Here is a 25,458-nt window from a genome sequence, read left to right as displayed (position 1 = left end):
AGAAAATGTTCTTTTCAGTCTAATATTGCTGACAAGGACACATTTTGAGAAACTTAATTTAAAATGTATGGAGGAAAAAGATATGCTTCAGGCAAGCTTGTGCTGCAGCATATTAGGTATTCATATGTTAAAGGTGAAGTGTGTAAATTCTGCTGGTGTAAAATCGGTAATGCAAAAATGTTCAGGTTTCTCAAACACTCCGCCCTTCTTAAAGTGGTTGGACAAAAAGATTTTCTCGCCCCAAACCTATGGCATTGGTTGAGCCAATGTTCCCCTTTTAGGCTGGTTGGGATTCGCAAACAAACAGAGCAATGTTTTGAGCAATACCACTTTGTTTACAATTTCGGGGGAATCAACCAAGAACCAACATATAGTTGTCTCTGCATATTAAGCTTAAAAAAAAAAAAATAAATAAATAAATAAATCACTGATTGATTGCTTTGAAAGATTGTTCCAATGTTTGCTATGGAAATTTGAAGCCCAGTACTAGAAATAGGAACCGCTCAAATCCAGCATATTTCACACTTTCAACCCACGCAGACAGGGCCTTTGACTCTTATCTCTGTCTTTTATGCTCTCTATTTAAGAGTTAAAGGAGAGTTTTAAAATGTTAATGGATAAACTCTATGCCTCCATGAACTTATTAGCTGCAGGCTTTTCAAGTGTCTCTGAATACAGATTCCTTTTAAACCCTTTTGATTATTTTTTAAGCACTTTTAATATCATCTATTCAAAGTGTTTTCCAACTCCTTGCCCCATCGCTTGCCTTTCTTCTTTATATTTCCCCTTTCAATAACTGATTCATGTGTAGTTAGTGATGTGGTTCTTTTTTATTTTAGGCTGCAGATTGACAAAAAGTACCACAAAGTACCATGGCAATACCATGTTTTATTTTCAGATACAGTAAGTACTAGTGGTCAACCGATATGTGTTATTTAATGGCCGATGCCGATATGCAGAGAGCAGGGTAGCCGATAGGCGGATACAATGCCGATATATCACACAATTTAATAAGGTAAATAACAAACATGAAATTGCTAAAAAATGAATACATCTTATTTAGCACTATATTTACTATTTTTCACACAAAACTATGAAAAAAGTTATATTAATAAACTTTTATTATATTTAATTATCTTTAAAAAATAAGATTGTATTTTAAATGGTAGATAGCAGTTTCTTCTGATTTCTGTTTAGTCATAACATTTTAGTAATTTATTTCTGCATGAAGAAATTGTTAATACATCAGAAAGAAGGAAATGACAGTACACACAGTAGTCCAGCATCAATGGATGGCATTTGAGCATTACCAATCACATTTTCTCATAAAAGACCCAATCAAACCAATTGTACATACAGTGCATAGTGAATATGGCATTTACTCATAGTGCACGTGAAGCGCTGTTACTTTGAAGTTTCACTCACGCGCTTGTACGGATCTAGCAGCAGTCTACAGAGAGTTTAAATGCTGTGGATCACCTGCTTGGATTATCATGGACTGACCATCATGATTTGTGAATTATTAGAGGAACATTTGATCCTGATCCTGAAGTTTTGATTCTGGCTTATAGAATACGCACTTCAGAGGAAGATATTAGATGAGTGATGGATGAGAAGAAAACGCTGGATTTTCATGAGGTTTGTGAATTACATCTGTTTAAACGAGATGTCTACATATTTCCAGACAATATACGGTAGAAGTTTTATTGATATTTGCCTTTTTATCATTAGACAAGACAGTTAAGAAATACAGGGAAATGTTGTGGAGAGAGATGAAGGAAGCAGTCGAGCATTTTAAGGTGTCGTGGCTCTGATATGTGGACCGTTTAAATGAGACTTGTGTTGCACACCAGTCTATTATTGTAGTAAAACAATGGCACGTAACAACAAAACGAACTGTGATTGGTCGTTTACATGTCTCAGACGCTCCTTCACATGCATGCAAGCAATTCTCTGCGCCCTCGTGGCCTTAAACCAATCGGCCAAACAGGAAAATGTATCGTCCGAATAAATAATTAAATTTATTGACCTCTGCGATATATCGATCGACCACTAGTAAGTACCATGATATTTATTGAAGAACCTTGCAGCACCATGTATACTAGGTGTGTAACAGTTCAAATTTCTCACGATTCGGTTTGTATCACGGTTTTAGTGTGACAGTTTCAGTAAGGTTCGGTTCTTGCTATGTTCAGAAAAAAAAATACTATTTCCAAATCCAAATTAAGAATACTTAATTTGGTAACTTCAACATGTTAGCACTCTACGAAAAATAACCATGGTTGTACTACAGTAACGGTAGTTTAAAGGTATAGTTCACCCAAAAATAACATTTCTCATTATTTACACACTCTCATGCCATCCCAGATATCTATGACTTTCTTTCTTAAGCTGAATGCAAACAAAGATTTTTAAAAGAATATCTCCACTCTGTTGATCCTTACAATGCAATTGAATAGTGGCCAGACAATTGAAGCTCTAAAAATCAATTAAAGGCAGCCTAAAATTAATCTGTAAGACTCCAATCCATATCTTCAGAGTGAATGATAGTTGTGGGTGAGAAACATCATTATTTAAGTCCTTTTTTACCATAAATCTCCACTTTCACTTTCACATTCTTTCACATTTTGAAAGTGAAAGTGTAGATTTATATTAAAAAAGGACTTAAATATTGATTGGTTTCTCACCCACATTGTTTTCTTTAACAAACCGTATGCTTCAGATGCGTTGTCAGACTTGAGATGAAACGCAGTAGGGGTGAAACGATTAGTCGACGTTATCTACAACATCGACAATAAAAATTGTCTACAGAAATTTTCGTTTTCGAATAGCCGTTTGATGCCATTTAATGTAACATGGGATCATACGAAACTCTAATGATGGCGCACAAGAGAAGCACTGCAGCTCACGCCTGATTGAGGAGAGGAAGACATCACAGCTCACAGTCCAGATGCACTCTAGACTTTCACAGCTTCAGGTGATGTAGATTGCAAAGTATGAGAGAATTACACAAAAATACCAAAAAGTAAATACAGAAGCACTCTTGTTGTTGAATAAGCGGAGCCGGAGCCGCCGCTCCGCTGAAGCAAAACGTACGTGTTGAGCGTCTTTAAAGAAAACACCCCGGCATTACATCTTAAATGCAGTTATATTTAATGCGTTATAGCTTTATTAAAGTTTAGATAATAAGGAAGCAGGTCATGTAAATAACTACTAACTCCGAAACTGGCATTTCTCTGTGCGGTAAGCACCTCTTCTATGAGTTGCGCGAAGTGTCTCGATCTAAGGGGGAGAGATTAAAACTTCATCCGGCTGAGGCACACTCTGGCGCAGGGACACTTATCCCTCGAGCATGCGTGCTTGCTGCAGCTAGATTATAACGTGATGGCTCGCAACCTATTGTATCATAATACAGTGTATGTGTCACTGTGCATTTCTTATCGTGAAGAAAATTGGCAGTATGCAGTTTTATTAATAAGAGAGTTTTTGTTAAGAGTTAAAGATGGATTGAAGTGAACAGAAAGGTGAGAGAGGGTAGTCTTCGCCCCATTATACACTGCAACAAAATACGTTTTTGTTTTTTATTTGTTTTTGTTTTGGCTTGTTTTCTAATATAAATATCTAAAACTCCTTTAAAACAACATAAATGTTATTTAGCAGCTATACTGCAGAAGAAAAAAGTTATTTGGGAATGTTGAATATAATATTAAAATTACAAATATTTTAAAATGTCTAAAAAAAAAAAGATGCATTCACCTGATAAGCAGATTTAGACTTGCTTTTAGAAAATAGATCTTGAATATAAGTATATTTTGTCTTTACTGCATTCGCAGAAGTATAACCAAGTGAAAAAAATACACTTATATTTGTCTCTTAAAGCAAGTCTAAATATCTTGTATGTTGCTTCTCAAGTAAATGTATTTTTAGACAATTTTAAATGGAAAACAAGACAAAACACTTGATGATAATAGGATTTTATTGTTTGTGTATTTTACTGTCCTGCACTCTATTGTGTATCGCACCTTATGTAGTCTTGCATACTGTTCTGTGTTGCACCATGGTCCTGGAGTAATGACATTTCGTTCCAGTGTATATAAGCTATATAGAGGAATGACAATAAAAACCCACTTGACTTTTTGCAGTTAATTTTTTGCTGAATTAAACTTAATAAAAAAATAAAAATTTCCCCTTTAATTCAGTGAATGTCATTTAGAGGTATTTTTAAAAGATGATTTTGTCCTCTTTATTTTTAGTAAGCACATTTAATACACCCTTTTAAGTCGGGGCACAAGCTGAATAGTCGGTTAAGAGCTAATGATCAAACGTCGCAATAATCGCAAATAGTCTAATAATCGTTCTAATAATCATTAGATTAGTCGATTATCAAAATAATCATTAGTTGCAGCCCTAAACCGCAGTGCAAATGCTTGCTGAACCGTGGGTGGTGAACCGTATGGTTTGTTTTTTTTACAGAGAACCATTACACCCCTAGTGTATACCATTATACATGATCCACAGTATACTGTATATCACAATATCATGGTATTACGATCCGATACCATTACTGTGCCATGGTACAGCCTCATTACTTTTTTTGTAGTTCTGACTCTAATCCCATCATTGCTATCAAATGTTACAGAAATTATAAATTCGGTTTCATTACTTTGGCACAAAAATAATCAGTTTTGGTAAAAAAATAAAAATAAAATAAACATATATATATATATATATATGTATATGTATATGTATGTGTGTTATTTATATTGCTAGATCTCTTAAACGGATTTGACTCAGTACTTGTGAATGACAACTTCAGATCCGCTCATCCGCTCAAGCTGTTTTATGAGCATGTTATCACATTTTAACATGGTTCTGTTTACTCTCGTCCTCTGGGTTTTCTCGTTTTTACTCCCACATTTGATCTAAAAGAGAATTGCTGTCATCCTTTCGCAGTTCCAGCTAAAACTTTTCTCACTGGCACTCAAGTGTTTCCAGTTTATGTCTTTTATTTACTGATGTAGGTGGTTGTCTCCCCTTCAGGCACTAGGCTGCTGTTATTCCTCTTCTTTGTGCTAAGCACATTTTACACTTCACAAGATCTATGTTCCTTCTGCGCTCTCCAAGCGCCATTCCATTTGACATGACTTAGTAGCTCTCAGTATTTTGATTATGATTTAAAAACCCTCCTCTCTAAATTCAGAGGCCTCGAAGCTCCGTTACAATGTTACTCGCATTGTTTCTGTGAGCGTGCGTGTGTTTGTTTGTGTACCCTTGTTTGAACTAACTCATAAAAACGTTAAACTGACAGTCTAGAGAATAGCATTAGACAATCAGTGGCCGAATGGCTTAAGCGGATGATGCAAATAAACAACCCTGACGGAGCCTTGTCATAGTCTCTCTTCCACACTGGATGTTCAGCTCAGGGAGATCCGAAACGGCACTGGACATGCAACACGCTGTCGCACACTTTGATCCGTACAGCCAACTTCTACATCCACTCTTCTGTCAAGCACTCAGGGGCTTTCTCACAAGGACCGGCGGAGTGGCTGATTGCTCAGTCTGTGCTCATTAGTCAGACATCACTTTATAGCGCCAGCTGTATTTAAAGATAATTTGATGAATCTTAATGGCTTTTGATGTACTGCAGAATTTCATGTGAATCTTTTTAGCTCAAATGAGCATAGTGCAGAATCAGATGACATTCTCTGGCTAATCCTGATGATAAACTAAATGATTGACTGCCAAGCTCTTCCTGATTATGTACCACTTTCATTGAGTGTTGTGGTTTTTTTTTGTCTTTCAGAGGTGCTGGAGGGTAAGACGGCCATGCTCTTTGGAATGAGTCAATGGAACTCTAATGATCTCGTCGAACAGATAGAAACCTTGGGCCACACTGGCCAGACTCAGGGTAAGAAATCATATATTGAGATGTTACATAGAGTGGTTTTCAAAAGTCTGATTTTACTTTTGAAAATGCTTCTTTTTTGCATTCATCTCATTTAATACAGATTTTTCATTATAAATTATTTTGTTATCATAAGAATGTGAGCGACAAGTTAAATTAAAAAACTTGCATGCATTTCAGATTTTCTAAGTATTTGGTTTGCACTCAAGCTTGCATGGACTACACAAGTTTGAGCAAAACCTGATGATCCATGTTAACCCAATATGAATTGTGTATGATGTTATAAAGAGCATCTTATGTGCTTCAATGGATCAAGAATCTGACCTTTTGTACAAGGGACTTAAAGGGATTGTTCACCCAAAAATGAAAATTCTCTCACCATTCACACCCTCATGCCATCCCAGATGTGTATGACTTTCTTTCTTCTGCTGAACACAAAGATTTTCTGAAGAATATTTCAGCTCTGTAGGTCCATACACTGCAAGTGAATGGTGACCAGAAATCAGAAGGTCCAAAAGGACATAAAGGCAGCATAAATGTAATCCACACAACTTCAGTGGTTAAATCCATATCTTCAGAAGTGATATATAATAGGAGTGGGTGAGAAACAGATTAATATTGAAGTCCCATTTTACTATAAATCTCAACTTTCACTTTCTAAAAGTAAAATTTTTTAAATATTTTTTAAAAAGGATTTAAATATTGATCTGTTTCTCACCCAAAGTGATTGCATCGCTTCAGAAGATATACAGTATATTAAACCACTGGAGTCCTATGGATTACTTTTATGCTGCCTTTATGTCCTTTTTGGACCATCTGAGTTCTGGTCACAATTCACTTGCAGTGTATGGTCCTACAGAGCTTGTTTGTGTTTAGCGGAAAAAGTAATTCATACACATCTGGGATGGTATGTAAATGAGTAAATGATGAGAATTTTCCTTTTTGGGTGAACTATCCCTTTAAAATGTGGACTTTTGAACCCCACTGTACACCGCTTCCAACCACAAAACTGCACTTCCCCACAGCGATATTAAAAATGTATTATGTAAATGGTGCATGAAATAACTGAGAATATTCTGCAGTAAGGGTGAGGGATTGAGTACTTAGGAACTTAAAATGATCAATGATATTGTGATTTTATGATCGGTTTATAAAACACAATAATTGCATGACTTGACTTTTAAAACTTAAATTTTTTTAGTGGTTCCTGTAGTATTTTGGCCACTGATTTGTGGTCGAATTGGTTGGATTTGGAAAGAAACTTGTACAAGCTGACTTTCAGTCCGGTGCAGCCAAAGCACTCAAACTTTGTTTGGAGAGATTCAGGGGAACGTACAAACTGTACACGTTCTTGCGTCTCAAGACATGTTTTTTGTGATGTGAGACTGAAAAAGCGAGACACGATGCAACGCCCAAAGACAGTTGCATATGTAAGTCTAATTCAAAGTTTGCCACATGCATAGACCAACAATTAAAAAAATAACGCAAACCTGCTCCATTGCTTCTAGTCCCACGCTGAGTAGATGGCTGATTTATTTGTGGAGTACTCGAGCAGTCAAAATGACTAAAATGCACTTTTCTAGCTCATATTCTCAAGAACACAGGAGTCTCTAATGTGAAATTATATTTTATAGCGCATTTCTTTGTTTTACATTAACCACCGTTGTCACAAAAATTGCTCAAGCACCTGCTTTCTAAACAAATCTCTAATTTTATATTTCACAGTTAAAATAGAGAAAACAGATTTCAAACCAAATTAAACAGTATTACCTCTTAGCTGTCTGTATTGATTTTTCTAACTTTTTGTTCTTATGCAATCTATTTTTGTAATAAATAGTAAGGGTTATCTAGCATGAGTCATTAGAGAAATTGAACATTGGGACTCTTCACTTTCTCGTTGCTTGGAGCCACACCAATTTCTGTTTGGAGTTGCTTTTTTAGGCTTCTCTTTTCATAATGCAGCCATATTTATTAATATCTCATGTGGTCTGTGTAAAGGTCCATGCATGTGAAACTTAAAGAGAGCCAGATTCACATTAATGCTGCAGTGAGTGTTTTCTGAGACCACCCCGGCTTTGTTTAGTCAGTTTATTTTTTTGGCTTATCTAACCTATCCGTTTAATTGTTTGTAGCCTGAACGGCAAATAAAACAAACCCGAACCTAATCCAAGCTACATCCATATGTGGATTGAGATCCAATTAAAATCAGATTTTTGGAAATGTATTTTAGTCAGATTTCAAGTGGTGTTTGTTTTTTTTTGTTTTTTTTTCGTTCGGGTGCAGTAGTGTTTACAGCTGTGTCTGAATTCAGTAATTTATTTTCACATGTGGCATTCACTGTTTATCGAGATGATAAATGATGGACATTTCCAGTTTTCCATCCTCTCTTTCAGTTCTCCTATGTCTCTGATTACTATGGCAACCAATATAGATATAACAGTTATTAACGGAACTGTCTAAAGAAACAGATCCAGTTGCATTACTTGCAGAAAGACAGTAAGTCCGAAATCAGATCCAAAAAATGAATTTCATGATGCTCAGATAGCTTGTGTTATTTGTAGCATCTTAAAGGAATATTCCGGGTTCAATACAACTTAAGCTCAATTGACAGCATATGTGGCATAATATTGATTACCACAAAGTTTATTTTGACTTCCCCTTTCTTTTCTTTAAAAAAAGCAAAAATCTGGGTTACAGTGAGACATTTACAATGGAAGAATTTTAGTATGATAAAATCACTTATTAACCTTTTCTGTGTAAAGTTATAGCCAATTTTACAACGTCATTGCAATGATGATTGTAATGTCAACAAACCCTAAAATGACTGTAAAAATGACAATTTAAACAACTTTACAACTCAAATAATACAGGAGTTGTAAAAGAAGAATCAATGTAAGTGCTTTTATAAAATTATAGGCTTCACATTTCTGCCTTTAAACCCACCAAAAATTGGTCCCATTCACTTCCATTGTAAGTGCCTCACTGTAACCTCGATTTTTGCTTTTTTTTTTTTTTAAAGAAAAGGAGGGGTGAGTCGAAATTATATTTTGTGGTAATCAACACTATGCCACAAATGCTGGCGATTGAGCTAAACTTGTATTGAACCGGAATATTCCTTTAAGCCTTTCTATTGGTATCTTGTTCCTTTGTTCAGAGCTGCTTTGTACTCACATTTTTTGAGTACAACGTGGAAGGAGGATGGTGTAAATTTCGTGGGGTAGCTGATATGTCCATATCAAATTTACGTACAAAAAAATTATCTCCTGTGATTTATAGCTTGTGGCATGTGCAATTACATAGCAATTACATATCGATTTACTTTTCCATATTGAGTGATACCAGTTATGTAAAGCCAGCATATAAAATGCCTCACAGCCTCGCAGCCTTTTCCATTAAAACATGATATTCCCATATATTAAAATGACTTCTCTGAGCTATTTGTTGTTGTGTACTCCATATATTTTTGATACTCTAATTTACCATCATGGAGAATGTCATTTTCCCTTAAACTGTGCATGCTAGTGTTGCTCAATTATTCATGTGGCCTTTGCTCACATTTTTGTTTTGCTCCCCTGTGAAATTTGATTGGTCTATTGGAGGCACTCATGGGGAAGGAGACTTGAGAAACTGGCTGTGTCTCGTTTGGAAGGCTGTGTGCTAGGTAGGACGCGTCCTTTGAAGGCTGCAGTATACCGAGCGTCCTCCTTTAAACAAGCCTCGTTTAAACGAGACGACCTTCGTAGGACAAACGGAAACGGAACGTAACATGGTTGCTATGACAGCACGGCACTCTTTAACCCTTTAGAAGGGAATGTATGAGGTCAATTTTAGGAGAGTTCTAATGATGTAAAGAGAAAAGAAAATAGATTTTACAGGTGTACTTTTAGTCTAATACTTTAATTATATATTAATATAATTATACATATTTTAGACTCTGCACCCATCTACTGAGGTACTTCAACTTGGGAATTAACATTACTTAAGTTTGAACATCATATTTATGGGAAAATTGGCGTCATTTTTTAGACATTTCCGTTGAAGCAAAGAATTTTGGGTTGTGAGTGCCCACGAAGGATACACCTCATGCATCCTCCGAATTCCCGTGAAAGAAGGTCGTATTCGAAGGCTGCATTCGAAGTGTCCTACTCATGTTTCTGAAACGAGACAGCCTCTGATGTATGCAGCCGAGAAACGCGACCTCCGGAGGACGCAGCCTTCCAAACGAGACACAACCACTGGCATTGACCCTGCCAAGCCCCTATTTGTTGGTTTTCAAGTGCCTTGTTCCAAAATGCTCTTCTTGGCTTCTTCCTGCAAAATGAAAGTGATGTTAGCTTTTTGGTGGTCACTTTAGTGAAATTGCCAAAATGCTTTGTCATGCATAAATACTTCTTTCAGGATGGGTACTGTGATTAATAGCATGACTCAGTCAAAAAGAATTGCTTTCATTATGAGTATTGACACTACAAGCAGGTTAATGCTAGTAAGAGCAGGGCTTGCAATAACTTGAATACTGCAATTCATATCGCACTTTAAGGAATTTTTTATTTTTTTTATCCAGAAAGCCTATAATAAGAATTTGGACTACTTGAAGATAGTGTTGACCTTCGTTTCTGCTGACTGAATTATGTGCATGTTCTAAAGAAAACTTCAGTGGCCCCAAATAGCATTTAAAATGTAGGCCTATTGATGTCAAATATCAAAACCAAGTTACATCGGCAAATAACCCTTAACTTAAATTAGACGCTAAACTGGGTTCCTGTAGCTCAAATGGTAGAGCATGGCGCTAACAATGCCAAGATCATGGGTTTGATTCCTAGGGAACACACATAATGATAAAATGTATACCCTAAATGCACCGGAAGTCGCTTCGGATAAAAGCATCTGCCAAATGCATACATGTAAATGTAACTTTTTGCAATTACTTGATCTTTTTTTTATGTAATATCATGTCCTAATTAGGCATTATATGATTCCAGTGACAATTTTTTATTTGTTCCACACTTAATGCAAAAATGTGTCTACTGTGTTACACAATCACGGCATTTAGAGCATATTTGTTGTTTAATGTACTTTTATGTGGAGGTGGATTTTGGACCAATGAGATTTCACTGTGGGCATGTCCTGTGTCACAAAAACTGAGATTAACATGAAAGAGATATCTTTTATCACTTGTCACTCACGCATGGTTAAGACATTGGGTAAAACAGTGGCATTCGTAAACTAAGGTGTAGCTTAGGTGTCCAAATGCTTTTTGAGGCCACTGTGTCTAATGGCACTTCCACCATCAGGCTGAACGGTTCTGAGCATGGTGATTAATCATTTAAGTAGCATTTCCACTTGAACCCTGTTCGGTACAGTACGATTACAAATTGTCATGGTTAGCTAACCATACTCAGGACAGAGAACCATGCTGGTGGAACGATTTTAGTGACATGGCGACTCAAGATTGCCAAGTCAGTCCATTCTAATCTTGATTTTGCAGCAGCACAGTGGGAAATGAAACTGTAACCGTGCCAATGAGCCCATATCATTACAGAATGTCACGGTTCAGCAACGGTAATCTTTTGGCCCAATGATGAAAAAACGTCTTAAGTAAACGTGAATATTTCCAGTGCTCAGTGGAACATTTCTAAACATTGTGTTAAGTTGATCCGTGATTCCCAGTGCTAGTTCCCCATAGTCCATTACATTTGAGACATTTTTATTGACAGGATTAAGTGATAAAGGTGCACTGAAGTCTGAGGGCGCTCAATGTTTCCAGATTAATTAGCCTGTCAAATATGGGGCTTTCTACCTGGTGTGCTAAAGACTGATGTTAATTAGAAAACAGTGGTAAAGCTGCTCTCAGATGCGTTTAGCAGGGGGTCCTCTTGACCAGTTTCCAGCCAGCGTGAGTTCAGCAATAACATCTAGATGCTTTCTGATCCTGTCATAGACTAGAATGGCTGGTATACATATATATTAGTGATTGACAGATAGGGTTTTTTTAATGGCCGATATAATGCCGGTATATCACAATTTAATATAGTATACCTTTAAATCGCAAAATTAATGAAAGTGAATTAACTTTTATTTAGCACTATATTTTCATGCAAGTTTAACTTTGTAATAATAATAATAATAATAAATATATAATAAAAAAGATTGAGTGTTTTAAGTGGTAGATAGCTGTCTCTCCTGGTTTCTGTTTAGTCATCCAATTTTAGCAGTTTGTTTGCACATAAAGAAATTGTTAATATATTAGGAAGAAGGAAATAACAATGTGCACATTAGCAATCGCATTTTGTGGTAATTGTACATACAGTGCACAGTGAATGTGACATTTACTTGTAGCACACGTGAAGCACTTTTACTTTGACGTTGATCTCTCAGGCTCGTGTGGATCCAGATAGCTCCTGGCAGCTTTCAGTTTGCACGGCCCGGATAGCCTGCTTGGAGTGTCGTGTACTGACAGCGTCATGCAACATTTGTGAGTGACACAGTTTTGATCCAGGCTGATAGAATATGTGCTTCAGAGGAAGATATATTAGCGCTTCACAGGATGAAATGCAGATGACGTTTTGTGAGGTTTGTGAATTAAATCTGTTTAAACGAGATATCTGCATATTTGCACACTATATATGATAGAAGTTTCTTGATATCTGCCTTTATATCATTAGACAAGACAGTTTAAAGTTACAGGGAACTGAGAGAGAGAGAGAATTAATGCGTCTGTCTCTTGTTTACGAGACGTTGTTGTATGCCGGTTTATTATTGTAGTAACGCAATGGCACGTAACAACAAAACAAACTGTGATTTGGTCATTTACATTTCTCAGACGGTTCCTTCACATGCAAGCAGACGATACTCGTTGCCCTCGCGGCTTGGGAAATTAATCGGCCAAACACAAAAATTTCATTGGCCTATGTAATTTAAATATTTATTAAAAAATATCATCCAATTTATCTTCTGCGATATATCGGTCAACCGCATACACAGCCGAACAGCCACAACATTAAAACCACCTTCCTAATATTGTGTAGGTCCCCCTCGCGCCTCCAAAACAGCATCAACCCGCTTCTCAGAATAGCATTCTGAGATGCTATTCTTCTCACCACAATTGTACAGAGCGGTTATCTGAGTTACCGTAGATTTTGTCAGTTCAAACCATTCTGGCCATTCTCTGTTGACCTCTCTCATCAACAAGGCATTTCCATCCACAGAACTGCAGCTCACTGGATATTTTTTGTTTTTGGCACCATTCGGAGCAAATTCTAGAGACTGTTGTGTGTGAAAATCCCAGGAGATCAGCAGTTACAGAAATACTCATACCAGCCCGTCTGGCACCATCATCCATGCAATTATCTAATCAGCCAATCGTGTGGCAGCAGTGCATAAAATCAGGCAGATTCGGGTCAGGAGCTTCAGTTAATGTTTACATCAACCATCAAAATGGGGAAAAAATGTGATCTCAGTGATTTAGATCATGGCATGATTGTTGGTGCCAGATGGGCTGGTTTGAGTATTTCTGTAACTGCTGATCTACTGGGATTTTCACACACAACAGTCTCTAAAATGTACTCAGAATGATGCCAAAAACAAAAAAACACCCAGTGAACGGCAGTTCTGTGGATGGAAATGCCTTGTTGATGAGAGAGGTCAACAGAGAATGGCCAGACTGGTTCCAACTGACAAAGTTTATGGTAACTCAGATAACCGCTCTGTACAATTGTGGTAAGAATATCATCTCAGAATGCTATTCTGAGATGTGGGTTGGCACTGTTTTGGCGGCGGAGGGGGTCCTACACAATATTAGGCAGGTGGTTTTAATGTTGTGGCTGATCGATGTATATACACTACACTTAAAACTTTATTAGGAACACTGTGGGCCTAATAAAGTGCCCAACATGGTCCTCTGCTGTTGTAGCCCATCTGCCTCGAGGTTTGATGTGTTCTAGTAGCATTTCCACTTGAACATGGTTCGGTACGGTACAATTACAAACTGTCATGGTTAGCTAACCATACTCAGGACAGAGCACCATGCTGGTGAAACAACTAGTGACATGGCGACTCATGATTTCCCAGTCAGTCCATTCTAATCTTGATTTTGCAGCAGCACAATGGAAAACAGAACTGTAACCGTGCCAATGAGCGTCATGGTTTAGCAACGGTATCTTTTTGGTCCAATGATGAAAAAGTGCCTTAAGTAAACTTGTGTTGTGCATTCTGAGATGCTATTCTGCTCACTACAATTGTGCAGAGTGGTTATCTGAGTTACCGTAGCCTTCCTGTCAGTCAAACCAATCTGGCCATTCTCCGTTTACCTCTCTCATCAACATTTGTTTTGTTATGTGAACCCAATTGGAAGTCGAAGCAGAATCCCAAGCCGAAGAGTGATGGTGCCCATAAGTTTGCCAATTTGTGAGGATTCAAGACACCATTGCAACAGCCGGATGCTGCCACTGTGGCATTCAATGAGAAGCAGCAGACAGAGGCCAGCCACCTTGCTTATCTCTCTCTCTCGCTCTCCCTCCCTCCGGCTATCTGCCTTTCTTTCCCAATTTCCCTCTCTACCTCCCTTCCTGCACTGTCCTTGTCAGCTCTGTTAGTAAAGCCAGGCAAATATTGTCACTGCCCCAGAACTGCCTCTGGACAGCTCGAAGCATCTTTGGCAAAATCACTTATGCCAAAATCTGCCACCGTACTGGCACTGTCTAAAAACCGTTTGATGGGCTACACAAGCCAAAATAGCAATTCCTCCACCAGGAACACTCTTCTCCCAATATCAAGCCCACTAAAATGGATGCCACCTTGGATCATAAAGCGATTCTACTGGCTAAAAGAACTTTTAAAATCCTATGCAATTGCTGTATGTTGTCTTAACTGTGTAAATATAACAGATAATGACTTGTTAAATTGTATGTCATATATTATATTATTAAACCAATGATATAAATGGTGAAATCAAAAATTTCTCTGTTCAGTTTTCTTCAGTTAGCTCACAAGCTAACCCGGTGGTTCTCAATTTTTTCAGGTCACGCCCCCCTTTGAAACAAGAACCCTCCCCCAAATAATCTAATCGAAAATCATTTAGTTTTTACTAAAAAAAAAACTTTTAAAAGATTAAACTACATTTTCTTTCATCTTCATTTGACAAAAAAGGTTTTATTAAAAAAATACAATGAAAACTGAATGAAAAGGTACATTTCACTCCAGAGGGCGCTTGGCCGCTCAGAAAACCAAATCCTCCATGCATCTGCATTTAACTACCAGAAAGTTTTATATCTCATTGGATAGTTATTTTTTGATAAAAACTGAAAATTGCAAGGATTCATCCTATGAATGGAAATAAGCTTCAGCAGTCATAATTTTTTATGTCCTTTATTATGTCCATTTTTTTTTTTTTTTTTTTTTAAGTCCTCATCCAATAATAATAAATGACTATGATTGTTGCATCCTAGCCAGCACTGAAAAAGTAATAAGTATCATGTGACAGTGTTGTCTACGCTTCGGTAGCGGACAGGACCTCTGGACAGTAATTTGCACTTGATTAATGATACTGATAAACTGTAATAAAAACAGAACATCCTCATCGTTCAAAATCAGTATTACTTTTTTCATCTGTGAAACACAAGATTGAGGGAAGAGAGGATCGTGTTTGTGGCTGTCCAAGCTCCGAAAGCACACGTAAAAGCGCCATTAAGTCTTCCATAACACTCCTAGATTTCCTTAGATTTCAATTCTTCTGAAGCCATACGATAGTGTTGTGTGAGGAACAGACTGAAATGTAAGTGTTAATTCACCTCGTCACTCATTTGAAACTGCTGCGCACACAAAAATGACCTTGTTTACATGAGCACATCTGACATCAACGCTTTGGGCTGTCAAGAGCTGAGCGTGCAGGACACGCTGCGTTGAAAAAGTTTAAACAAGGCAGGAGAAAAGGCAGAGGAAAATAAATTGCGCACATCGGTTCTTATGTGTATTTTGACTATTTTTGTTGAATGTGTGAAAGTGAACGAGATTTGTGGACGAGTCTTCCGCGCCCCCCCCTTGCAATACCTCCGCGCCCCCCTACGGGGCCGGTTAGCCTATTAGCTTAGCAGACAGCTAGCTTCTTCTCCTCTTCATTTTCAGCACATTTCTCCTCACTGTCGCCACCTAGTGATACAGAGGTATGATTGTATTCAGTAGAACTTTTAAATTGCGGTATGTTTATTAATTGTATAAACTTTCAATTTTTTTTTTAATCTTTGTGTTTAGGGTTAGGTCAAGGGGTAGGGAAAGATGTAGGTGTAAGGTTGCTGAAGCTCCCCTAATAAATGCAACAAACACAGTATATGAATGTGACATCCAACTGTTTAAAACTTCAGCATTTCTCGGTTATTTGAAGGGGGGGCGTAACTTGTAGTAGGTGTGTCATGTAGCAGTCTTAGAGGACAGACCCTTCTCCAGAAACGGAAGCTTTCAACAACAACACTTCCAGCTTCGGCCACTGGTGGCAGTGGTTAAAATTTCAGACTATCAAATTCTGGCACACTTTGCTAGTACATTCTGCAGTGCTTTCCCCAGGTGGTAACAGTGCAGTATAAATTTGCGCAAATAAAAAGCTTTAATAATCTTTAATAAGACTACAGTAATTTACATAGAAAAGAGGCGCATTTGTACTGAAAAGAATTACGATGACTTATTTCAAATACACATTGAAGGTAGGTTTTTGTGGAAAAGTACTGTGTGCAAAGTGGCGCAACTGTTTATTGGATTCGCATCAGAGCGTTTTGATAGTACAGTGACAAAATTGTTTTCCATTTTCTGTCCCTTTTCCAGTTTTCAAATGTTGATTACCTATGCCGTGGCATTGACAAACACAAAACACATAAACAAACACTTTTCAATGTGCAGTCCAGATTCTGATTAGACCTCACACTCTGTCTGAATAAATTAGAATGAAGATGTTGGTAATGCAGAAAGTAAGAGTCCCGGTCTCCGGCGGCTGATTGAATCATACATGTTATCTGCTCAGTTGATCTGAGGGGTCTTGGCTGACAGGCTCACGTCCCTGTCGGTTCCTCACAGACACGGCCTCTCCATACCTCACCGCATCCAGACACTCAAATGCATCTCATCTGTATTCTCCCCTACACGAGCTCCCGCCAAGGCATTTTTAACATATGCCTCTTGTAGGCACAATCTCTCTCAAATGCTAATTCCCATTTAATTACTTTCTCTTTCCTTTTATTTCTCCATTTAAAGACAGAATGCCCCAAACAGGAAACCTGAAGAGACACAAAGCTAGGAACAATAAGGTGATCCTCAGACAAAAGAAATCAGAGAAAAAGAGGAAGGACTATAACAAGCTGGTGATAGTGTATTGTCACAGGAGGAGGACTGAGCTTGCGATTGCTTTACGTATATATTGACATATATGTATTTGCTAGTGTTGAAGGACACTGATTCTGGTCTGTGTGACACATTCTGCTGTGCAGAGAACATTGATGGAACAGAGAGTGAAAGATCTCTGATAAAAGAAACAAGACTGGTAGTCTCTTCAGAAAACGAAGGGCTGTTATTTGTCAGAGGGAGCTAGATGCTGTTGAATTGCAGTACAGCATCTTGGGTTGTCAAGATAGCAATATTTCAGTATTCAATACTGATGCCACTGAAATTTCACGATTCTCAATACCAGTTATGATTCCACAGGAAAAACGAATATTAAGTAAGGATAATCTACTTGCCAAATAAATGAATCCTTTAAGCTCTGAGGGTGTTTTTAAAGATTTCCTTTTACAGTGGCATACCCAGAATTAAAGGCTTATAACTTGACAAGGAGGGTAAAGTGTTTGGTATCATTGTAAAGAAAACTTTTATTGATATAGATTATGATACGTTCTGAGCCTCTCAGCCTAAGAAACACTGAAAAAAAAAATTTAAGCCAACAATTTACTTTTTGATTTGCCATATATCTCTGGGTGTAAATACAGTAGCTCCGAAAAACGATTTCTGTGTTGATATGGCAAAGCAATCAAAATGTATAGCATTACAAAAATAATTTATCCTAGTGTACAAAAACACCTCTATGTGTTCAAAAGCCTCTCCAAAAAAATAAAACATAATTGAACATAAGAACTAATTACACATGCAAACACAACAATGACCAAACGTTTGCATAGCATGGAGACATGATTTTAGTAATGATATCTCACAGAATGAGTGCCTTTTCACTCATGCAGAGTCTGCATCACTGAGTCTGTGTCATTAACATGGCATCATCTCCTGGTGGCCATATGTGACATTGTGCTTCGAGTGGATTATCTAATGATCTTTACATTCCATTACCTTGTGTGTGGGCTTGTTTGAAAGATAATCCCCTCCTCTAAGTAATGGTATGTGATATTTTATGTTCCGTTTATTTTTCCTGAAGTTATAAGTAAAAATGCGGCATATAAGAAACACCAACATAATTGTCATAAACATCACAAAATGTTTGTCATTGAGTAAAAAAGAAAAATAGGCTGGTTGCATTCTACTCTTCGAGAGCTTTCCAACAACATATGATTCATGGCTATTTGATCAGTTTGACATTTTTACTGATTGCAATAATATGTACAGTGCAATTTATTTTAAATAAATTATCAAAACAGAACACTTCAGATTTTTATGCAAATTTCAAAGCACTTGTTCAGTTTTGGTAATAATGCCTGCATACATTGGAAAATAGAGCTTCTAAGCTTTCAAATGATACCTATTTTGTGCTAGTCAAGACTGTAGTTATTAATATTTAGACAATTATTTTTATTTCTCGTGGGCTTGCTGCATCCGAGTTTAAAGGGTTAAAGAATAAATTGCCATAAAATGTTGATTAAGAGTTGAAATTATTTTTATTAGCTTACTTATAGAGACTGTGGAAAGATGGAACACACGCAAATATTGTTTGATTAATATTGACAGATTAATAGACAGCAGCAGGTTTGTTAGGCTGAATTTACACTGCAAGGCCTAATGCAGAAAAACGATATTTTGACACATTTCCCTTTTTTTTTGCCCTGCCTGTTTATATTCGCGTATTGACCTGGTATCGAATTAATAGCACTTTTTAATATATAACTTTATCTTCTGGCCTTTTGCCTTTTTTTAAAGCAAAGTAAAGCATAGACCGGAACTGACAAGTTCCTGTACTTTTGATGTCCCTTGCTGCATATGTTTCCAGAATAATTCAACGTGTTCAGTGGTAACAGTACAAGCAGATCCTCTTGTGTTGTGTTTTCACTAGTTGATGTGTTTTAGTAGTGTGAGCATGTGAAGGCAGTGAGACAGGGACTGCGATGGATAGGTATTACACCTGAATCTGTCAGTGCTGCAGCTAGGATGCCCAAACTTGTCTACTCACAGCATGCCAACATGCACACAGCAGAGAGCACAGATGCTCTGTGACAGTCAAAACAATCACAAGCTCACAGACACGAGTTTGTGTGTCTTTTGTCCATGTATACCATTGCATTGTATGTTTGATACACAATACCATGAATATTTCCTTCCCACTCTGCGTCATATTCTCTCTCAGGGTTATCACGGTCGTGGAAAACCTTTCGAAATTGTGATGTCCTTGCCTGGAAAATATATATATATATATTTTAATCATGAAAAATGTATGGAAATTAAAATTTCTGATATAAAGACATTTCTGCAGTTGTAGTTCTGCTGGGGGGGGGGATTATGTGTGTATTTCGGTGGAAACCAGATGATGTGCTTTTCGCTGTGAATGTATTGTTATGTGCATGTGCGCAAGAGATTTTTTTTTCATATTCCTTTATTTGAGATGGTGAGTGTTTAGGTCAGAATTTTGAATGTATTTCTATAGAGCATATTGCTGTCCATGGCAAATTTAAGAAGTTGGAATCCTTTTTTTTTTTTCACATTCTGCACCTGGGACTTGGTACAGCCAGGTGTGAACCCTGGTAAGCAGATGGTCATAAATGTCTGCTCTGTGTTTCCTGAAATTGCACGCATTTCCCATGTCACAGTGAGACCAAACTCATAGTGAAGTGTCTCACAGTAAAGCCTGTTAGTGACAGCCTCTAACTGTTCAATAAAACATCAATCACACCACATCTAAAGCTCGATCTGTTTATGTTCTCTGCTCTTTTTATAGGGGGTTTTGACTGATTCCGTATCTTATTAATTAGCCTATTATGTCATTAAATTGCACATAACAGTCTTTTATGGAGAGAGCATTGTAGTGGAGTTTGAAGACAATTTAAATTGATTTATAACTGGGGAGTGCTTAAAGGAAAAGTTAAAAAGAAAATTCTATCATTATTTAATCACCTTCATGCCATTCCAAACCCGTTAGTTTTTGAAGAATCTTTTGGCAGCTTTTGCAATACAACAGTTCAACCAGAGTCTTTCAAGCTTCAAAAAGTTCCAAAAAACACCATACATAGAGCACAATAACTATATTTTCACTGTCAATGCACATTGAGTCATAGAGTTAAATGTGTAAATGCTGCCTGTGCTACACCGCTCAATAGATCAATAGGTAAAAGAACTATGGGCCAACATCAAGCAAGCAAATACAAACCAAGAAAACACAATCCATTACACACACTAAATCTGCACACCCCGACAGTTATCCAGTTAGCAAAACCAGCATAATAAGACGCAGTCACACATACCTTCGCACAGCGAAATTCCGCAGGTGAAAATAGCGTGGGCGGATGTTGAGCGCGTGTAAAACCAGCAAAAATAAAATTGTCAAGCAGCCTCTTTTTAATGCTGCACTTTCACTTTGTGAGACTTTAGTTAAAAAGAAACTCACCGCTAAAATTATATCCTTGTCCATTGTGAATATTCAGTGTAGCTGTGTACGAAGCACCGCCCACACAGAGGTCACTGACAAACCAAGCAACGCTACAAATTTGCTTAAGTTCACCAAACTTGAACTCCATGCAAAATCTGCAGGGGGAAATTCTTTGCCACCGGAAATTCATGATCGCACGGATTCCCCCATTGAGATGACTGTATTTTGCCTGTGGAATTTTGCAGTGCGAAGGTACTGTATGTGTGACTCCGCCTTAAAAGGTAGCCAAAACCATTTTTTACCTTATCTTTTTATTGCCTTCTTCCTTGCAAAGTTGTCCTCTGCTTTATTGAAGTTAAGCTGTTTTACAAGTTCTGAATCTACAGCCATAAACTAAAAAGAGTCAAGGTATTCTTAAATCGGCACATTCTCTTTCTCAATTTGGTGAATGAGCATTTTAAGCATTCAAAGATGCGAGATCTTCACAAATCCATTTTCATTGATTAAAGTCTCTCTTAATACCCTTTGTTATTTACAGTCAAATTAATTCTAATCACACATAACACGGCACAGATGTGGAAAGAAACCACTCAACCGAACACGTTCGCTGAACAGCCACTGTTCTTAAAGATACAGTACCATTTTAGCGCTTGTTATACATGTCAGTGTAAACTCAATGTAAATACTTGTAAATACTACAGTACAAATAATGCATACAAAAAACAAGCAAGTAACAAAATATCTAATAAATGTGTAAACGTGCAAATATTTAAAGTGCCAATAATACATTTTAAAAGTTTTAACTTCACTTCAAATATTGTCTCCTACAGCATCTATGCATGGGCTTTGGTGAAAGCTGTGCAAAGCCCTGCTCCATAAACCTAATGTTAACCTAGTAATAGTATTAGTATAAAATAGTAATCATTATTTTCTGACTCCCACTAAGGTAAATAATGCAGGTCACATTTCGAACAGCTTAGACAGACTGCACTTTTTTAGAGTACAAGCACTTAAATATTAGATGTGAAATTCTGTTTTCATTTTTGGGCTCCATTCTTGTGAATATTTTGGGTTAAAAATGTGTAGCTGACATGAAATTTTAAACAGTGAAAGCTTGTATCATTATTTTTCATGTATATGCAATTTCATGCAATTCTAGCAATTTACATTTTTAGAATTTGTATGTGAAGGACTCCACAAACAGAAGGGAAGGAGGACACAGGGAAGCGGGTTTTTCCAGATTCGGGTAAGGCTTTTAATCGGCAACTTCAATGCTTTGCAGCTTCACAAACTCAACAGTCTCAGAGGCACGTAGGCACTCAAACTCATTAGCTTCACGAACGTAAACACATCAGCTTCCACAAGCACTGTAGGCTCCCTTGTGCCAGACTCTCTCTGCCTCTCTGCTGGTGGCATGGCCGTTTATATACCGCTCTCCCCATGCTCACTGGAATTAGAGACAGGCGTTAGACATAATCTAGCTCAGGTGCAAGCACCCTTACCGCTTTCTTTCTGGACGGACGCTCGACCACACCCCTGCTGCCACATATCCCCACCGCCCGACTCAGTCCAGGGAGCCATCCGGCCTGTCTAACACAACTCCCCCATTTCTGGAAAGGAAGTCGGCGACAGCCATCTGCGCCCCCCGTCTGTGGACCACCTTGAATTTAAAGGGCTGGAGAGCCAGATACCACTGGCTGATCTGCGTGTTGATATCCTTCATGCGGTGGAGCCATTGGAGTGGGGCGTGATCAGAGCAGAGGGTGAAGGCCCGCCCCAGCAGCTAGTAACGGAGAGTGAGGACCACCCACTTGATGGCCAGGCACAACTTTTCCACGGTGCTGTACTTTGTTTCCCTCAAGGAGAGCTTGTGGCTTGTGCTCCTCCCCCTCCACCACCTGCGAGAGTACAGCCCCCAGCCCTCTGTCTGAAGCGTCCGTCTGCAGTACAAAAGTGGTTTAGATGGTGCCGCGGATGGCCGCCTCGGTGTGTAGCTCTTCAGTTCTTTTGTTGTTTTTGTTTGTTTGTCCTGTGTTTAGTAATATTTTCCCAGTCAGTTTTACCAGGGACGAACTGCTGAACATTCGGCAGCATATACCAGACAACCTTTTCCCGGTTTTTGAATATTCTGACGTTTTGCTGGACATTTTAGTCAGAGGCGCGGCTGTGTTGTTTAAACGCGCTATGAGACGCAGGCGAGGGAGATGAGCAGGTGCACTGGTCAGGCTCCTTCGCCGTGGATTTTGAACAGCTCTGCCGAGTATTCATCTAGCGAATCTCCGCTCTCTTCCTAACAAAACGGACGAACTACATCTCCTCACCCATACAAACAAGGACTTTTCAAACTCTGCTGCCTTGTGCTTCACAGAAACCTGGCTGAGTGAAGCCATTCTAGATAGTGCGTTACATCTGCCGGGCTTTCAGCTGTTCAGAGTGGATTGCATCGCGGAGTTATGCAGGGAAATCGTGTAGCCGAGTTATTCTCGTTTAACGGGGAAAACGAGAGGCAGTGGAACATGCTTTTATATCAATAAAAGTTGGTGTACAGATGTAACAACGTTAAAGAGGATGTGCTGTCCTAATTTGGAAGCGCTCTTTATTAACTGTAAGCCGTTCTACTCGCCGCGGGAGTTTTCCTCGTTTATTCTGGTGAGTGTATATATCGTGCCAAACGCGTGTGTGAACACAGCGCTACAACGGCTGACTGATCAAATCACAGACACAGAACAACAATACCCGGACTCAGTTATTATTATTCTTGGGGATTTTAACATAGCAAATCTCACATGTGAACTGCCCAAATACAAACAGCACATTACATTCCCCACCAGAGACAGGAACATACTGGATCATTGTTACACAACAATAAAGGATGCATATCACTCTGTCCCTAGAGCAGCTTTGGGACTCTCTGATCACTGTCTGGTTCATCTTTTTCCAACCTACAGGCAGAAATTAAAATCAACCAAGCCAGAAGTAAGGACTGTAAAGAGATGGACCAATGAAGCAGAGCGGGAACTACAAGCCTGCTTCAGTTGCACGGATTGGAGTGTTTTTGAGGCTGCAGTCACGGACCTGGACGAGCTCATAGATACTGTTACATCATATATCAGTTTCTGTGAGGATATGTGCATTCCTACTAGGACTTATTTAAAGTTCAACAATGACAAACCATGGTTTACAGCAGAGCTCAGGCAGGTTCGTCAGGCCAAAGAGGATGCTTACAGGGGTGGGGATAAAGTCTTGTACAGTCAGGCCAGGAACACACTGAACAAGGAAATCAGAGTGGCTAAAAGAAGATACTCTGAGAAGCTGAAAAACAAGTTTTCAACTAACGACCCTGCATCAGTGTGGAGTGGCATGAAACAACTCACTCCTTACAGGACTCCTACCCCCAACGCTGTGGTGGACCAACAACTGGCTGACGACCTGAATGTGTTCTACTGCAGATTTGAAAGGCCCAATCTCACACCCCACACCCACTCTGACCTTCACTTCACACAAACACCAACACCTCCTGCAACCCCCCTCCTCCCCCCTCCTGCTACTCAACCTGCACTTAAGATCTGTGAAGATGATGTGAGCCGGGTCTTTTGGAATCAAAAGACGAGGAAAGTTTCAGGCCCAGATGGTGTCTCACCAGCGTGTCTTCGATCCTGTGCTAACCAGCTGGCCCCCATCTTCACACAGATCTTCAATAGATCACTGGAGCAGTGTGAAGTCCCATGCTGCTTCAAACACTCAATCATTATTCCTGTCCCAAAGAAACCAAAAATCACAGGACTTAATGGCCTACAGACCTGTCGCCCTGACGTCTGTGGTCATGAAGTCATTTGAGAGACTAGTGTTGGCCCACCTGAAGAACATCACTGGACCCTTTCTAGATCCCCTTCAATTTGCTTATCGAGCAAACAGGTCTGTGGATGATGCAGTCAACATGAGATTGCATCATGTCCTGCAACATCTGGACAGACCAGGGTCATATACAAGGATCCTTTTTGTGGACTTCAGTTCGTCTTTCAACACCATCATCCCAGCTATACTCCAGAATAAATTACACCAACTCTCTGTTCCCATGTCTATCTGTCAGTAGATTACCAGCTTTCTGATGGACAGTCAGCAGTTTGTGAGACAGGGGAAACTCACTTTCAGCACCTGTACAATCAGCACTGTTGCCCACCAGGGATGTGTGCTCTCCCCACTACTCTTCTCCCTCTACACCAATGACTGCATCACCAAGGACCCCTCTGTCAAGCTCCTGAAGTTTGCAGATGACACCACTGTCATCGGCCTCATCCGAGATGATGACGAGTCTGCATACAGAAGGGAGGTTGAACAGCTGGCTGTCTGGTGCAGTCAAAACAACCTTAAGCTGAACACGCTCAAAACGGTGGAGATGATTGTGGACTTTAGGAGGAACACCCCAACACTGACCCCCCTCACCATTCTAAACAGCATTGTGACAGCAGTGGAGTCAATCAGGTTCCTGGGCACTACCATCTCACAGGACCTGAAGTAGGAGACACACATTGACTCCATTGTGCAAAAGGCCCAGCAGAGGTTATACTTCCTTCGCCAGCTGAGGAAGTTCAACCTGCCACAGGTCATTGAGTCTGTCCTCTGCACTTCAATAACTGTCTGGTTTGGTTCAGCTACGAAATCAGAAGACTACAAAGGATAATTTGGACTGCTGAGAGGATTATTGGTTGCCCCCTGACCCCCCTTCAAGAACTATACACTTCCAGAGTGAGGAAAAAGGCTGGAAAAATCACTC

General features: G+C 38.8%; 1 protein-coding gene across 2 annotated transcripts in view; it reads left to right on the top strand.

The window, feature by feature from the left end:
* LOC127422526 (membrane-associated phosphatidylinositol transfer protein 3-like) overlaps positions 1-25,458 on the top strand; it is a 209,006-nt gene that overhangs the window by 47,677 nt on the left and 135,871 nt on the right. For both annotated transcript variants that reach the window (XR_007894193.1, XM_051666122.1), the window contains exon 3: positions 5,804-5,908. Coding sequence is in view for 1 of the 2 variants with exons in the window: in XM_051666122.1 (XP_051522082.1) it covers positions 5,804-5,908 (105 nt within the window). In the remaining variant the exon portion in view is untranslated. The remainder of the gene's footprint in view (positions 1-5,803; positions 5,909-25,458) is intronic.

Source organism: Myxocyprinus asiaticus, chromosome 31 (genome assembly GCF_019703515.2).
Source record: "Myxocyprinus asiaticus isolate MX2 ecotype Aquarium Trade chromosome 31, UBuf_Myxa_2, whole genome shotgun sequence".
NCBI classification, from domain to species: domain Eukaryota; kingdom Metazoa; phylum Chordata; class Actinopteri; order Cypriniformes; family Catostomidae; genus Myxocyprinus; species Myxocyprinus asiaticus.
The sequence above is the reverse complement of the archived record's forward strand: the minus strand, read 5'-3'. Positions and strand labels throughout refer to the sequence as shown.